This window comes from Poecilia reticulata, linkage group LG21, assembly GCF_000633615.1.
Source record: "Poecilia reticulata strain Guanapo linkage group LG21, Guppy_female_1.0+MT, whole genome shotgun sequence".
NCBI classification, from domain to species: Eukaryota; Metazoa; Chordata; class Actinopteri; order Cyprinodontiformes; family Poeciliidae; genus Poecilia; species Poecilia reticulata.
The window spans coordinates 4,805,317-4,823,093 of NC_024351.1; the positions used below are offsets into that span (position 1 = coordinate 4,805,317).

At 38.9% G+C, this 17,777-nt stretch overlaps 1 protein-coding gene across 1 annotated transcript in view; it reads left to right on the forward strand.

Annotated features, from left to right (window-relative positions):
- LOC103457236 (plasminogen) overlaps positions 1–17,332 on the forward strand; it is a 21,120-nt gene extending 3,788 nt beyond the window's left edge. Inside the window, exons 4-19 of the mRNA XM_008397216.1 lie at positions 125–239; positions 323–462; positions 1,708–1,828; positions 1,905–2,023; positions 2,699–2,861; positions 4,127–4,251; positions 4,364–4,523; positions 5,976–6,136; positions 6,216–6,364; positions 6,933–7,026; positions 7,879–7,993; positions 9,282–9,356; positions 9,459–9,599; positions 9,692–9,798; positions 14,930–15,075; positions 16,526–17,332. Coding sequence (XP_008395438.1) covers positions 125–239; positions 323–462; positions 1,708–1,828; positions 1,905–2,023; positions 2,699–2,861; positions 4,127–4,251; positions 4,364–4,523; positions 5,976–6,136; positions 6,216–6,364; positions 6,933–7,026; positions 7,879–7,993; positions 9,282–9,356; positions 9,459–9,599; positions 9,692–9,798; positions 14,930–15,075; positions 16,526–16,687 — 2,093 coding nt within the window. The 3' untranslated portion in view covers positions 16,688–17,332. The remainder of the gene's footprint in view (positions 1–124; positions 240–322; positions 463–1,707; positions 1,829–1,904; positions 2,024–2,698; positions 2,862–4,126; positions 4,252–4,363; positions 4,524–5,975; positions 6,137–6,215; positions 6,365–6,932; positions 7,027–7,878; positions 7,994–9,281; positions 9,357–9,458; positions 9,600–9,691; positions 9,799–14,929; positions 15,076–16,525) is intronic.
- Positions 17,333–17,777: the final 445 nt, after the last annotated feature.

A 17,777-nucleotide genomic window follows, 5' to 3' on the forward strand; every position in this document is an offset into this window, starting at 1 on the left:
GTTTGGTAGAAGTAGCATGATTCTGTTTGGTAGAAGTTGCATGATTCTGTTTGGTACCACTTGCATGATTCTGTTTGGTGCCAGTTGCATGATTCACCCTGGAAAACTACTTTGTTTCCTCTAGAATACCTCCTGGAGTGCATCAGTGGAAACGGAGCAGATTACAGAGGAACCAAAGACAGAACAAAAACAGGAAAGCTGTGTCAGAGATGGGATGCAAAACTTCCACACAGACCCAAGTATCTATTCACAGACTCCAGATTCATTCCACTTATCATTTTATATCTTTTTTCTAATGTTTCCTTTTTTGTCTCTCCTGAAGTTACTCGCCACAGACTCATCTCCTGAATGACCTGGACTCAAACTTCTGCAGAAATCCTGATTCGGATCCCCGAGGACCCTGGTGTTACACCACTGACCCAGAAACCCGCTGGGAGCATTGCAATGTCCCCAACTGTACCGGTAGGTCTACAGTAAAAAAACAAACAACTAACAATAGAGTCTCTCTAAACACAGATCATACCAGAAACCTTGATTTAGGGTAGAAGTCGGCAGGTTTAGGGATTGTTTGGACCCGTTGAATGACGAATCAGTCCAGGAGAATAGGGGAAGTGGCTGCGGATGGCTAGTGGCAACAACACCGCCAATGTTGAAAACACACAAATAAGAAATGCAATTGAAAACCCCATGCTTATAAGTTTGTTCATGTGAAAGGGTCATTAAAAACATACGGCGCCATGATCCTCTGACTACTTCCTGTCGTCGTCTTCTTCATGGTTTGTTCCAGTAGCAACATCAGTTGTTGATCATGTGACTTGTGATGGAAAAAAAAGTGTTTTCAATGCAGGTTTGTTAAAATTAGGCAAAATTTTACAGGAAAACAAGTTTTTTCAAAATAAGTGCAAATTGTGCGATTTTATCGTCAGTGGAAACTCAGCTAGCATTTCGCTGATGTCAAAAAAACAATTTCGCAATTCTGGTGTTTCCATTAAATAAGAAATGCAATTTAAAATGACGTGAATAATATGCTCACCCAATGTCATTAAAAAAACTGTCTTCTAACTACTTCCTGTCATTTTCTTCTTCGTGGTTTCTGTAGCAACATCCAGTGATAAGAAAAAAGTTTTTTTAAATAAAACAATTTCAATAAAGCTGAAAAACACTTGGTCCTAGCACAAAACCTTTTTTTCTTTTAGTGAAAACCATGTTTTTTTTTCTTATCACATTTCCACAAAGCAAATTTATTTTCCAATTTGCAGTTTTAAGGTAACAGCTGGAAATTCTTTACATTACAGGAAAAGAACGCATTTCTTGAAATATTTGAAGGCAGAAATCTGTTAAAAACCCAAAGAGAACAATTTTAGAAATCAAAGTTTTCACCATTATTGCAATTCAGGGTCTCTCTCTTGATATTTTTGTTTCATAACACTCCTAACTTCTTCAGTGGGTGTCAGATCTGGAACTCCATCTGGTTATTTTACCACATGAACAGTTTTTCATACCTTTTGAATGACGGTTACTGTTGTGTGTGAGAAGAAACTCAGGCATCAAACATGTCAGAATCTAATTAGCATGAACAGCGACTTCAAAGTTTAGAAGTGATTATGCTCTTGCTTAAGTTGAGGTGGAATGAAAACATCACAAGGGAGAAGAGGGGAGAATATTTGACTGGTTTTAAAAAATGTCAACCTTCTGACTGGTTTGCAGAGGACTGCATCGTCTGCAGCGGTGAGAACTACAGAGGAAAAACCTCCACCACTGAAAATGGCTTCACCTGCCAGCGCTGGGACTCCCAGAAACCTCAAAATCACGGCTACAACCCGTCAACGTAAGACCAAACTGACCAGGTTTAATTTTAGTCTCAAATACGTGTGATTTAGGGGATAAAATACATCTTGTTGTAGTCTTCCAGAGAAGTTCCTGGAGGAGAACTACTGCAGAAACCCAGATGGAGATCCGCGGCCGTGGTGCTTCACCACCAGCCCGTCCAAACGCTGGGATTTCTGCTCCATTCCTCGCTGCAGTGAGTCCAAACATTTCTCTTTATTTGCTCCGACTCGGACCAATCCTCTGCATCCTGTGAATCTCAACTATTTTATCAATTTCAGAACACAATCTTTAAGTCTGTTTTTATTTCTTATACGAGCCTTGTACTTTTTCACATTGTTGGATGTTTATGTGGGAGATTTTAAACAAAGCAGAAAGGAAAATGATGCATGGCATTCAAAATAATTTACAAGTAATTTATTTTGACGGAGTGTTAGGGTGAAGCTAAGAAAATGTAAAAAAATAAATCAAGTAATAAGATTACCAGAGTAAAAATTAGAGCTTTATTAAATTACAATTTCATTCTTAAAATACTATGACTTTGTTATTTTGACTATTCACTTACGACTTTATTCGCGTGATATTTTGAGTTTATTCTTGAAGTGCTGCAACTTTATTCTCTGAATTTTAAGACTTTATTCTTGTAATAAAATGTTTTTCTTAGTCTGGCCCTTTTACTCCACTGAACAAATGCAACGTATCCATAAATAAAAACCATGTTGCACATTTCCTTCCACTTCACAAACTCTACTTTCATTGATCTGTCACAAAGCATTTTAAAATTATACATAGTAGTTTGTAGAAAAACTCCAGGTGTATGAACAACTTAGAAAGGCGTTTTCCCTGAGCTCTGCTGGTTTCTTGTTTTTAGCATCGGAGCCTCCCACCATCGTCCCGGAGACGACCTGCATCACCGGCGAGGGTCAAGCGTACCGAGGAACGATCGCCGTCACGGAGACGGGTAAAACCTGCCAGAGCTGGTCGGCCCAGACGCCCCATAAACACAACCGCACACCTGAAAACTACCCCTGCAAGTGAGTGAGAACAAAACACTTCTTAAATACAGCGATGTGGATCGGCTTAGGAATATTAGTGGGATTTATTAACGCTCATGACGGAAGAAGAGAACAGACATTTTCCGCATGTAGAGATGATTTTCTCGAGAAAACAAAGTTTATTTGAGATCACAAGATGATTGGTGTGTTAAACCTGATTACATCCTTCAAATGCTTCCAATCATCTCGAGAAAACCTTTGAGAAATTAACTTGCCATCTCACGAAAACTGTTCAGCTCGAGAAAACTGTTGGCATGTTACCTCATTATTTCGGAAAAATAATCGGATAAACCAGTGTTTTTCAACCACTGTGCCGCGGCACACTAGTGTACCGTGAGTGATCGTCAGGTGTGCTGTGGAAATTATCCAATTTCACCTACCGTATTTTCCGGACTACAAGCTGCTGCTTCTTTCCTACACTTTGAACATGCAGCTTTTCTGTGGATTTTTCTTCAACCACCAGGGGGCTCTTTAGCAGGAAGTGAATCAAGTGCTCATTTTCATTTAGAACAGTATGCTAGCAGCCATGCTAGCAGCAGGCACGACGGAGAAATGTTTTCAAACTCATATGATGCAGCTTCTAAGTTGAGGATCTGGCAGGACAGGAGGGAAATAAAACCGCTGCACGTAAACTCAGTGTGAAAAAATAAAACAAAACCGGATTTGGAGACGAAGACCTGAGTCCTTAATATATCCAGCAGTTATTGGGACGCAGCTCTCTGCTGGGTCCTTATGGGAAACCGAGAGCGGCAGAGATACCAGCAGTTTACGGGAAGGGGGTTGGTGGGTCTCAAAAACTTTGAAGGTGCGGTTTATGGTACGGTGCGCTCATAGACTGGAAAAAAAACGGTAATTGGTCTTAAAATATTTTTTGAAAACAAATTAATTATCTGCAAATAATGCCATCTGTAGTGTATCTGCTGTAGTAGTGACTAGCGGCGTAATCATGTAATTTTATTACCACTAGATGGCAGTAAGTACAGAGCATTTTACATTAAAACAATAAGAATGATAAGAATGACTATATGTAATATAGGCGGCTACAGAGTATCTTTGTTTACATTTTTGGTTGGTGGTGCCTCGTGATTTTGTTCAATTAAAACAATGTACCTTGGCTCAAAAAAGGTTCCAAAACACTGGGATAAACGATATGTGGAGAATGTCCATTCCCAGCTTCAGTAGCTCACGCCATTAAAAGCCCTAAAAACATTAATAATTGCTTTGTCTGCGTTCTTCTTTTTCAGAGGTTTAAACAATAATTACTGTCGTAATCCTGACAACGAAAGGAGGCCCTGGTGCTACACCACCGACTCTGAAACTCGCTGGGAGTACTGCAGCGTGCCTCGCTGCRGAGACGCTCCAGATCCGGGTACAACAAAAAACAAAACATTTCTCACTTAAATGTAACTCACAGGAAACATTTAGAGTTGGATAAAGAAAAGTAAGGCCAAATATTGTGAAAATGTGGTTTCTCCGTGCAGCTGAAGGCGTAGTTCCCCCTGAAGAAGACGACTGTTACGACGGGAACGGCAGCAGCTACCGGGGAATAACGTCACAGACGATCAGCGGGAAAAAATGCCAGTGGTGGAGTTCACAAACTCCTCAAAGACACAGCAAAACTCCAGAGAGTTTCCCCTCAGCGTGAGTATTAACCGAGCAGTGATGGTAAATAAGACATACATTTTATTAAATAAATAGATTTACATTTTTTAGATTAACTGCCTCCACTCAACAGACGTCTGAAAAACCTTTAAAATACAGTAGAATAATCTCACACTGAAACATTTAAATTAAATATGCACATAAGAAATACTTAAAATAATTATGTCAAACCTTTTTGTACTGTTGCTAATAGGTTTTGTTTCAGGCCCTTTTGATAATAAAAAACAGTCCAAATTACCCTCAATCACCAAAGTGCAACGTTTCAAAAAGTTGAAATGACTTGTGTAATGGTAATTAAGGCTAGGAAAAATCAAAGGGCCTATTTAATATTTTTGACGATATATCATCTATATATCATCTTCAGCTACGAAATTAACAAAAAGAGAATGACCTTTTAATCAATAAGACCATTTTTCAATCATTAATACATAAATTGAGTGGGCGTGTCGCCACCGCATTTCTATTAAAAAAAAAACAAACAAAGTACGTAAAACAAACGACTCTTCCATAAGTTTGGAAGACGCCAAGACAAGCAGCTAGCGACAGCAGCAACAACAATGGAGATCCGAGTTCACCTGTGACCCGGAACTTAAAGTGTGCCGTCAGTTTGACCCGCCAAAATAAAATACGGGTTGATTATTTTGTGCAGGTTACACTTGCAGGCCACAAAAATGTTATGTTTAATATTAATTTTGTAAGTAAGTGAATAGTAAATATTCCTTTGTATTTTTGTTTACCTTTTACCGTAACTAAAAATGAAATATGTTAATTAAACAAACATAGTAGGCAGATAATTGAGTTGTTGTAAAAAAAATAATTTGAAAATAAGTGTTTATTTAAAATCTAAAACTCTGATCTACTTAAAGCATAATTTAAATGTTTTATGTTGCATTTCTTGTGTAGAAATTGTTAATAGTTGTGACTCGATTTAATATTTAAACAAAGCAATTATTTAAATGGGATTTTCTCCCTACTGATTATTGTACTGTAATGTTCTGCTTAGTTTAGATTTTGTGAGGTTACTTTATGACTTAATTTTACAAACTGGTGTGCTAATATGTATAAAGTTTTAAGTTTTACTTTTTTAATATAAAGTAATCAGTTTTGCCACAATAACCGATAACCAGTTATCGGTTATTACCGATAACTGGTTATCGGTAATAACCTTTGGATCATTACATTTCCTTTAGATTCAGACTAAAACCTCACCTGCTGAGTTTATTTTGAGCCATAATAAATGAAACATGGAAGAATATATTTTATGTGTGTTGATAAATTTGAAACCGTAATATTTGCTACTTGCTTTTCTCAATGCATTCTGTCTTTTATGACTTTGTGTTTTTATGATGTGAAACATTGTTTATGAAATGTGCTTTACAAATGAACTCGATCGATTCGTTGGACATAAAGCGTGAAGCTTTTGTCTTTCAGGGACCTGAAGAGGAATCTGTGCAGGAACCCTGACGGAGACCGAGCGCCGTGGTGCTACACCACCGACCCCGCAGTCCGCTGGGAGTACTGCAACCTCGAAAAATGTTCCCCCAAACCCGCAGGACCCGCAGGAGCGCCAAGCCCAACTCCGGCTCAGAGAGGTGCATCTTTTTCTTTTTACACCATCCTTGTCGTGGTTTTACTCCTTGATAAATTGACTTTTTTTCGCTACTGTTTAAGACTGTAAGATTGGAAATGGAGCGACGTACAGAGGCCCGACCTCCATAACGTTGGTGGGCGTGACTTGTCAGGCGTGGAGCGCGCAGAGCCCGCACCAACACAGCAGCTTCACGCCAAGGACCCACCCTGATAAAGGTCTGGAGGGAAATGTAAGAATCTTACATGTTTTTATTTATGCTATGTAGATTTATTGACAATTATTCATCACTTTTTAGTGTTTTTACTCATAAAATCTATTAAAATTCCTCTTTTTTCATGCTTATAATCTAAGAAAATGTTAAAAAGTTCAAATATTTGTACATGATCTGAATTGTTCAATAAATAAAATTACAAGAATAAACTCATATTATGACAATAATGTTGGAATAATACAAACATATTACTATTATTATGACTTTTTTTTTATATTATATTGATTTTAGTCTAGTAATACTTCAACTTTATCCTCATATTATTGCAACATTTTCTAAAATTATTTCGACTTTATTCTTGTAAGTCCATGACTTTATTTAATTCTCGTATTAAGTATAAAATAATAAAGACATAATTTTTGTAATATTATGTCTTTGTTCTCATGCAAGTTTATTCTCGTAACTTTTCTACTTTATTCCCCTTATTGTAGTTTTAAATTTATCTTTGCATGGCTCTAATTGTGTATGAAAGACGCCCTCGTTGTTGTCTGTTTATAATCACTGTGTCTCCATAAATCTTGACCAGAGCTGCAGAAACCCAGACAGCGATGTGAACGGACCGTGGTGCTACACCACTGACAGTAACAAGAAGTGGGATTACTGCCAGATCCCTGATTGTGGTGTGTAAATGTTAATTTATACCTGTTGAGTATATGACTGAACAGAAAAACCTTTACAGTTTTTTTCTTAAAAATCTTCTAGATAACACCAAACCAAATCAAATTCTCCTCTAGAATCCTGATTCCAGCTGCTGATTTGTTACCCACTTAAAAAACAAAAAGTTGGAGTGTTATAAAACAATAAATAAGTGAGTTCTAGATTCATAAAGTATAAGGATAAATGCTGGTACTCCATGTTTGATTCTTATTCTGGGTTGCCAAGTAATAAACTAACAGGAGTTTCTCTGTGTTTTGCTTGGATATTAAAAGTATGAAGCTGTGTATGTACGTATGTTGGTGTAAAGTAATAAGTCCTACACAATTTCTAAAAGTAATAAACTAAAAAGTATAGAGCATAGAGAAATGACAACATCAGAAAGTATATGGCACATATGGCAAGACTTGGACATGGAGCCATCAAAGGCGGTGACAATCACGCAGTGTATCTGTTTGTTGTGTATGTGTATGCATGTGTATGACCATGATCCATGTAGCTCGGTCTCCCAGGCAACAGTCTGATATGATGGTCTTATCTAAGAGCAAGTCCTTGGAAGCGCTCAGTTCCACAGATGTCTTCAGAAGGGAGTGAGGTGGGAAAGAGTGTCTTGTTTACAAATTGTCCAGGAGATTTGAGATAGGGGAGCCAGTTCAGATGCAGACAAAATGGTCAATTTCAAACTACAATCTGCAATCAAAGGAATAAATCCTGGAAACCAACAATGGATTAAAATCTTTATCATTGAAGTTTAAAAAAGAAGGCATTTTTCTCAGTCTGCCACTATAAAACTTGAGGACTGTGAACTGTCTTTGTAGCTGGAATGGACTGTGGGACGCCGGTAAACAAGCCGAAGCGCTGTTTTGGTCGTATTGTTGGTGGCTGCGAGTCCAAACCTCATTCATGGCCCTGGCAAATCAGCCTCCGAACCAGGTGAGCAAGAAAACCCCCCAGGAAATGTCAAAAATGATAATGGAACCAAAACACAAGATTTTCAACTTATTATTTATTATCAAATCAAATCAAATAAAATGTTATTTGTATAGCACATTTCAGCAGCAAGGCATTTCAAAGTGCTTTACATAATTAAAAACAGAAACAGAGTCATGTAACATTGAATAAACAGTAAAAAAGAGAGATAAAAAAAATTGAATAAATTATTCATTATAATTTTTCACAAGACCAATCTAAGGGTGTTTTCACACCTGACAGTCTGATTAGGACCAAAGTTGCAACATTTGTTACATTTTCAGCTGCTGTAGTTCACTTTCACTCTGCACCGTGTCAAATGATCCAAACTAATTAACAAACCTGTTCCCCTCCTCTCCTGTGGTGGCGCTGCACCAAGAGTCACTGAAGGAAATGTCACAAAAGCTCTGAAGAAAACACTGAGCACAAATTCTGTCTTCACACAAAGTAAACAAAAATGGAGCAGAGTCAGATTTTAGCAGCTGTGAAATTTCTCTTTTGGGTTTGGTAAAAAAAAAAAAAAACTCTTTTCTCCTGCTAGCGCTGAAATAGCATGTTTGTTTTGATTGTATTTACCCAGAATGCCCTGTGCTATAGTCTGCTTCCTGCTTTTGGATCAGACTCCATTCTACTTGGCTTTCACATCTGCATCCAAACCGCACTAGAGTTCACTTCACTTTGGTCCATCTGGCTTGTAGATAAAAGAACTTTAGTTGGATTAAAGTGGACTATACAGAGCTGGTGTGAATGGACCCTTGGATGATGAGGTTTTAATCTGGCCAGTCCTGCCTATTTTTGGCTCCTTTCAGAATGAGCTGTCTCTTTAAATCTGCCCCCAATCTCAATGGGTACGCTTGCATGTGAAAATGGCTGCAAACAGATGTGCAATTATGCAAACCTACATCTTTGAAAAACAGAAGTGGAGCCTCCTGCACAACCAATACGAATGCAGCAAGTGGTTTCTGGATGATAAATCAACACAAAACACAGCGCACTCCACGGTTAAACCAGCTGACCAAACGTGCTGGAACAATGCTTGGGTTGAATGGTAATAGGGTTAGGCTCGGCTGGGGTTGCTAGGTAACAGCACACTGCCTGTCGAAAACATTAACTCATTGCCAAAAACTGGCTGTTTTTTTCAAGCACTTGTGCTTTTTTTAGAAGCTATTGAGGCCCAAATGTAAGTACAAAAATGTGCTAAATGTGAATTTTGCAACACCTTTACTTATTTCATGGTCTTTTCTATTACCAGCACAGGAACCCATTTCTGTGGTGGCACTCTGATTCACCCACAGTGGGTCCTCACTGCTGCACACTGCCTGGAAAGGTCAGACAACAGAAACTTTACAGCAGTATGCTTGTATAACAAACCCTGTAATTAAAATAAGTCTGGATGGCTGGTTTGCATGGACTTGCTCTGTGGTTGCAGGTCCAAAAGGCCCGCAGCCTACCAGGTAGTCCTGGGAATACACAGCGAAGCAGCTGCAGAATCATCCAAACAAATACGGCAGCTGGAGAAACTGGTGCTGGGACCTAATGGAGCGGACATTGCTCTGCTCAAACTGCAGAGGTTGGTAAAAGTCTGATCATGATCGTGTCCCAGCGCAGCATGGTGTTAAGTCGATTATGTAATCCTATAACTACACACTTTTGTGTTTTCAGCCCAGCTGTTATAAATGACAAAGTGCTTCCTGCTTGTCTGCCAGAAAAGGACTACATTGTTCCCAGTGGAACAGAGTGTTACGTCACTGGTTGGGGTGAGACGCAAGGTACGTCACAAAGCATGGCAACTAAGATCCAAAATGTTCAGGACATTCTCAGCAGATGGGTAAAAACCAAAAAATAAATCAGCCCAAAACGTCCTTGATTAAAATACTCACAGCGGGAAAAAAAGCACAATAAATCAAGACTTGCAATACATCAGGATAAATATCAAAAATGCATAACATTACATTTCAAAAGCTGCAGTAAAGCTACAATATCAAGCTTTTATAATAATGTTTTTACATATTGTTGAAACATATAGTTGAGACCTCCTCTGCCTTCTCCCAGGGCTGGTTAGAACCACCAATTAGAGAGAGGGGGCGGGTCTTAGCGCAGTCAATCATGTCCTTTTTGTTAGCACTGGGAGAAAAAGTTTCCCTGTCAGCAGATCTTGCTGAGAATGCTAAGGCTAGTTAGCATGGCCACTGAGTTGTTTCTCCACTATTAGCACATTCAGCAGCACGTTCCCAAGGTTGATTGACAGCATTAAGACACTCCTCCAGGTTTTTATGTGTTGTTTTTGACTGGGAGTGGTATATTTCTTCAGACAGTAATAGCATATAAGGAAATAAATTAAGGACATCTTTTCACAGTCTCATATTTTACTGTTACAACAACAAATATGAAAAAATAAAATAAATTAAATTAAAAATTACACACTGCAGCTTTAAAAACTATTGGGGACAGTGACATGCGGTGAGGTTCATAGCTGGTGAGGCACCAACTTAATTATAATCGGATTTACAAATCTAGACCCAAGAGGGAACTTGAGAGAGTAGAGAAGTTCAGTGACCCAGCAGTCCTTAACGCTGCGGCCATTGCTTCAAAGGTTCACAACGACGTCAAGTGCAAGAACAAGAAGTCCTTGCAGCAAGACTTTGTGAAACTGAAGGTGGCCCACCTCCTCAGCCAGGAATCATTTATAGCTGAAATCCTGGCTGAGAGAAAGAAAAGCAAGACCCTCCAACAAGAACTGGACGGAGTCCAGACTTCCTTCAAGGAGCTGCAGTCAAGGTACAAAGCCGACGTTTCTCCAGTGAGGCAGGAGGCCGAGTCACAAAAGCTTTGGGAAGCAAAGCTTATTGAGGAACGACGGCTTCTGGAGGATCTGAGAGCAGAGAAGGACCATATGTTTCAGGAAATGTCAGAGAAGATCGCTTTCCTCGAAAACAATGAGCAGCTTGTGAAGGAAGAATTTAATCAGGTCAAACTTTCATACAATGATCTCAATTGCAAATACGAAAGTGACATTTCTGGATTGGAAAAAAAAGTCAAAACATATCGGCAGCAAGTGAAGCACGAGAAAGACACCAACCAAAAACGAACAAAAAAGAGTCTGAAGCTCATCGACAAACAAAGAGCCGAGAAGGACCATATGTTTAAGGAAATGTCAGAGAAGATCGCTTTCCTCGAAAATAACGAGAAGCTGTTGAAGGAAGAATTTCATCAGGTCAAACTTTCATACAATGATCTCATTTGCAAATACGAAAGTGAAGTTTCTGGATTAGAACAAGTCAGAAGGTGAACAATGAGAAAGACACCAACTCCAAAAGAACAAATGAGAACCTGCAGCTAATCAACAAACTGAGGGCTGAGAAGAAGGAGCAGTTCCAAAATATGTCTAGAGAAATTTCAATAATAAAAAAGATGGAGAAGCTGCTGCTAGATGCTCTTGATCGGGTTCACCTTTCAAACAACGAGCTAAAAAGTAAATATAATACAGACGTTATGGAATTACAGCAGCAGCTCGAAACATACAAGCAAAAGACAACGAAGGAGGAAACGACTCTTTTAAACAGAGAACAGAACCAGAAACGTATCTGGGAGTTAGAGCGCAGGTTTTCTACTGCACTGCATCAGAAAGTAGAAAACCTGGAGCTCCAGCTAATTCAGGAGAGAGAAGTTCACCTGCAGAAATTGGAGGAGATGAGTTGTGTGAACGAGTTAGAAAGAACAAAACAAGACCTACTTGGGCAAGACACACTGAGAGCTGCAGAGAAAGAAGATTTCCAAAGGCAGGAGGGAGGAAACTCGCAGAGCCCAGTCAGCCTGGTCAAAGCTGAAAGCCAAGAGGGATCCTCAGAGGAGGATCATTCAGGAGAGACGATGGCAGGTTGTTCCTCGGATCCGGAATCTGCAGAACAGAATGAGATCACTGCAGAAACCATCCTGGAGGATTTAGTTGATCCAGGCGTTGAAACCATCCAGGATGGTAAAAAGAAAAAACCCAAAAAATCAATTTGGAAAAGAATCCAAAATACTTTCCGGTTGAAGAAAAAAAAGAAAGCAAAAGAGTGAAGAGAGTCAAGAACAGGAGTAGGAATGATTTTGATATTTGGAGAAGGAGAAAGACATGCGAGAGAGGAACTGAGGACAGGAACCAAACGCATCTTCCTGTCCTCTACAACCGCCATCTTGTTTTTAGGCACTGTGTTTAGAGAAGTGATCAGATAAGTGATCACAGAGGCTCCAACCTCTCAGGAGGCTGCAGCCTCTGTGATCAGGGCGACGCTCCGTCAAGAGGAAACTTGAAAAGGCAAAGATTTCCCCCCACATTGAAAAAGATCCCTTCAATTGTAAAAAACATGGGCAGCACGGTGGAGCAGCGGTTAGCGCTGCACTTTCACAGAGATGATCTGTGTGGAGTTTGCATGTTCTCCCCGTGTTTGCGTGGGTTTTCTCCGGTTCCCCCCACATCTCCCAAAACGGTCAGGTCAGTTGGTCACTGTAAATTGCCCCCAAAACAGTTAAAGAAACTGTTTTGGGGGCAAAACAGTTTCTTTTTTGCCCCCAAAACAGTTAAAGAAACTCCAAACTGAATTAGCCGAACGTTTTCCCTTTTCCCTTCGCTGTTTTAGCCGCAGACGGCTGGACTTTTTGCTGTGTACTGTGGACTTTTGACGGTTATTGTGTGATCTTTCTATTATTTAGAATAACAGATTCAAGATAGTATAACAAACTTAACAAAAAAGCGCAATTTAACATAAAAAACTGTAGAAAAGGGGAAAAGAAGAACAATCCATGAAAGTATGAAAACAGAGAACTTAATCAGAAATCATTTCTATTTCAGGAATAAATCGATTTTCAGATGAATACTTTGTAATAAACATAAAGCTTTTGTGTTGTTGAGCTTATGTGTTGTTGAGGCAAGGAAATGCCTAATTCTCTTATTTTTTAACCAGGTTTACAACAAGACTGCAAATTATGTTTGTTTAGGATGTTGCTTGCAGGTTTTGTTTGTCAACCTGGATTTAATTCCTAGTCCTGGAATCTGCTGCATGTCATTCCTTCTCTCTCCTCCGATTCCTCTTCAACCCTCTCTCTCATTTTCTATTTCTTACATAATTAATAGGTTACTTAATACACACACACACACACGTCCCCTCCATGGGGTGCCACCTTATCGTGGTGGGGGGGTTTGAGTGTCCCAGTGATCCTAGGAGTTGTGCTGCTGGGGCTTCATGCCCCCCAATGCAGACGGTCCCAGGTGAGGAACCAGACCAAGTGCAGCCCAAACATGATGAATACGACCGTTGGAAACGGATTCACTCTAAGAAAGAACTCTTTGGATTAACATAAAACAATCATGAAGATATTTTCCTCCTGATTACTTTGCTTTATTTCAGCACTATCTAATTCTGTTACTCCAATTTAAATCAAATGTTTTGGCTCAACTTCTGAGGTTGATTCAACTCATTAAGTTGGACCCAATGTAATTTAATAGAGCCAGCCCAACTAATTTGCAATGTTTTGGACTAAATAATTGACTTTATTTGATTAAGATGAATGCAAATGTAGTTGAAACTGACTTATTTTACAGTGGTGCTTAATTAAGTTGATCGAACTCATGAAAATTAAGTTAGCTCAACAAACATGCTTCATGCTGAAAGAAAGCTAATTAATCATGTGGAAAATCTTTCCATGATTGAATTACGTTCAGACATTTCACGTTAATTCAGTGCTATTAAAATAAGTGTTTTAACCCCATTTAAGTGGGTGAAATCGTAGAACAACATGTTAACACTTTATTTGAAGGGGGGTGAATCAGACTGTCATGACACTTTCATAGACCTGACATAACTCCTGTCGTGAACATGAATAAGCCTTTATGAATATTTATGACTGTTGTCATAAAGCGTCATTCGGTAAATTATGACACTTTTAATACAAAGTTGACATTATTCAAAATGTCTTTGCTATGACAACTCAGTGACGTGCGGTGAGGTTCATAGCTGGTGAGGCACAGACTTAATTATAATCGGATTTACAAATCTAGACCCCCTGCATGTTATTGTTTACGTAAGGAAATTTCGCGCGTGCGCACAAAGCTGGAGGGTAAAAAGACTATTTAACATGTGATGCTTAGCCGCGCCGCCGCAGAATAATTTCGTTATCTCAATCAAACATAGACATGTAGATATTATTAATTTCGTGCTGTGCTTAACAGCAAAGGGAGAAACCGTTAAAGTACAACTCACAACCACGCCTTTCTCGCTCTCTGAATCAGCGCAGCTACTGTATGGCTAGCTGGCTGTTACTGTGTCTTACTCTGCGGTTGTGCAGTTACAATGTCTGGGATCATGAGCGCCCCCAGCGATGAGGCACGAGAACTGCCTGCCTCACCTCGAATCTGTTCTCTGCCGTTTCTGATCGCTCCTCAGCACACGAAACACGATACAGAAACAGTTGATGACAATAAAAACACTGTACATTATAGACATAAGCTAAATTATGGAAAATCAGTTCATACATTAAATGTTTTTAACCATTTTATTGTCGGCGTACAGACAGGAGGAGCATGCTCTCAGTATGGCAACCGGTGCAGTTAGCAAGAGGTTGCGCAATTCCAGGTGAGGCACAGCTCACTGCTGCCTCACCGGCTTCGCTTCCACGCATTTGAATGGGAAAATGCGAAAATTCAGCTATTTTTAAGAAAAAAATCATCAGATTTGGTTAAATTAAATGGAAAAATAGGTACTTTATAGTACAGACCACAGGGTGAAAATATCTTTATAAATGATATATTATTTTTCCATGATGACGGGTGATGAGGTTCTGTCTCACCTGCCTCCCCTGAGCACGTCACTGATTGGGGAAGTCTTTCAGGAAGGATAACCGCAGGAATGTGTGTTGCAGGTACAGGAGGTGAAGGTACGCTGAAGGAAGCTGGATTCCCTGTGATCGAGAACAAGAAATGCAATCGGCCATCTTACCTGAACGGAAGAGTTAGAGACCACGAGATGTGTGCCGGAAACATTGATGGAGGAGTCGACAGCTGCCAGGTGCAGAAAGCTTGTCATAATTCACCAGATACAAATTGGGAAGTGAATTGACAACTCTAAAAAGTGAATTAGTTCAAACATCATTTATTAGTTTTCTAAGTATTTATAATTTATACAGATTGATTATATTGTTTAATGTTGGAGAGAAGGTGTAATTCATTAATCTACCTACTTACTGTTCCATTAAGCATGTACAAACTCATCAAGGACAGGAATGTCACTGTTTTAGGGCCTATTTTGATTTGTTTGAAGCAGTGGTTTCTTTTTTGGTCAATTTCCTATGACAGGGCCAGATAGAAAAATAAAAAAGGAGTAAATTTCCACAAAAAAAAATCAAGAAAAAACAAGAACATTTTTAGACTTTTTAAAATTTTTTGGAAATCGCTGCAGCGGAAATTATTTGTTTTTATTCATATTACTAGTTGTTCATATTTTCTACCAACTTTAGAACTCTTTTTTTTTTTTTACCAAACTTAATTTTATTTTTGTTTTATTATTTATCTACCTGTGATGTTGTGATTGTCGTGCAGTGCTTTAGTCAGCTGAAGTTGTTCTAAATGTGCTACTTAAATAATCTTTGACTTGAGAAATTTTGAGATTAATCAGAAACCTTCTAGAAAAGACATCTCTTCATATTTTTTTACTTTCTGAGCTGACTTGTGGAGCTCATTTTTTTTCTAGAAAAATTCTGAGATTAATCTGAAACATTTCAGAATATTTTGGCAGAAATTCACTCTGAGAAAAAAAGTCAGAATTCTGAGATTAAAGTCAGAATTCTGACTTTTTTCTCAGAATTCTGAGATTGAAGTCAGAACTGTTTTATTTTTTTCCAGTGGCCCTAATCCTCTTCCGTACTTATCTGCCATCGTAGTTATTGTTGCATGATCTAATTCTAAAATATAGTTTTGATACATTTTTTTAGAAGTATTTTTTTCTTCCCTTTAACAAGCTGCTAACAGCTTTGTTAGCAACTGTAATAGCTGCTTTGCAGCTATCCATCCATCCATCCATTTTCTTTCACCCTTGTCCCTCAGTGGGGTCGGGAGGGTTGCTGCTGCCTCTCCAGCTGACGTACCAGGCGAGAGGTGGGGTCACCCTGGACAGGTTGCCAGTCTGTTGCAGGGCAACACAGAGACACACAACCATGCACACACACTCACACCTAGGGGCAATTTGGAAAGGCCAATTAACCTGACAGTCATGTTTTTGGACTGTGGGAGGAAACTGGAGTACCTGGAGAAAACCCACCATGCACAGGGAGAACATGCAAGCTCCATGCAGAAGGACCGGGGCCGGGAATCGAACCCAGAACCTTCTTGCTGCAAGGCAACAGCTCTACCAACTGTGCCACTGTGCAGCCCCGCTTTACAGCTATTACAGCTTAAATAATTTTTCAAATTCAGCAAACTTAAATGTCAACATGTGTGTGTCTTTTTGTTTTTTCCAACAGGGTGACAGCGGAGGTCCTCTGGTGTGTTTTGACCAGAATAAGTACGTCCTGCAGGGTGTGACATCATGGGGTTTGGGATGCGCCAACGCCATGAAACCTGGAGTCTACGCTCGCGTTTCCAAGTTTGTGGACTGGATCGACAGCACAGTAAAGGCCAACTGAAATGTCCCAGCATGAAATGTGACTGGAGGTCAAAAACAGCTGCACACCTTCCTGGTTTTGGGTTTATGCGAGTGTTTTATGTAACGGGATTAAATTGTATGTTATTTAGAAGAAACCTGGAACCAATATGTGATTAAAAGTTTATTGATGAAAATTCATCCGTATGTTTTTTGAATTGATTGAATAAAATAATAAATTACATTGGTTTTGATTATCTTATTTTCATCTTCATTCTTTTAAATGCTTCATGTTTATCATATCAAATAAAACATTTTAGAATGCTTTATCTGATAGCTGACATTTTTCATGTCAAAGTGATTATCTTTTGCAGAGAAGGATTCTTCATCAGCATCTACAACAACTCTTTGAAAAACCTTGGATTCATTGAGTCAACATTTAATTTCCCTCAGGATTAGTAATGGTTTTAGCTTAATTGAATTTATAACAGGATCTGCAATAATTTAAACAGCAATTTCCCCGAAATCCAGCAAAATAAAACATGTTTAGAGGCGCAAATGTGAAAATTTGTTCTGCAAAGAATTTATTCTGCTGTTCTGTTTCCATGATGCTGTTTGACTGAAATCCTCCTGAAAGCTTCTGCAGAACAGCTGAGATTGTAATAAAATGCTCTGGTTTCAACCTGAACACATCATTAGCAGTCTGTTTTTAGTACTAGATCATATATAAAAGCAAACTTTTTATTTGTAAAAAAAAAAATTTAAAAGCATGAATAATTTTCAATAAACTTAAAAATGATGCACTCTTTTGTTTGGTCAATATCAGAACATGGATTGTTCTTGTTTCACCACCACAAAATTTGAAAAACTCCAATGAGCATAAAAAGTCGAGTTCATGTGCAGCACATTTCAGCAACAAGGCAGTTCAAACATCATGCGGTTTTGTGTGTTTTTTAAATGAACAAATTGTTAAAATGTCAACCTCTTTTTTTAACATTAATCATTGAGTCAGCAGCAGAGTAAGATATTTGGCATGAGCAAACAGGGTCCTGCCATCTTGTTTCTAACAAATGTTGCTGAAGAAAAGTAAAACTATTAGCCAAATGCAAATAATTTTCTTTTTGGCCAAGCGC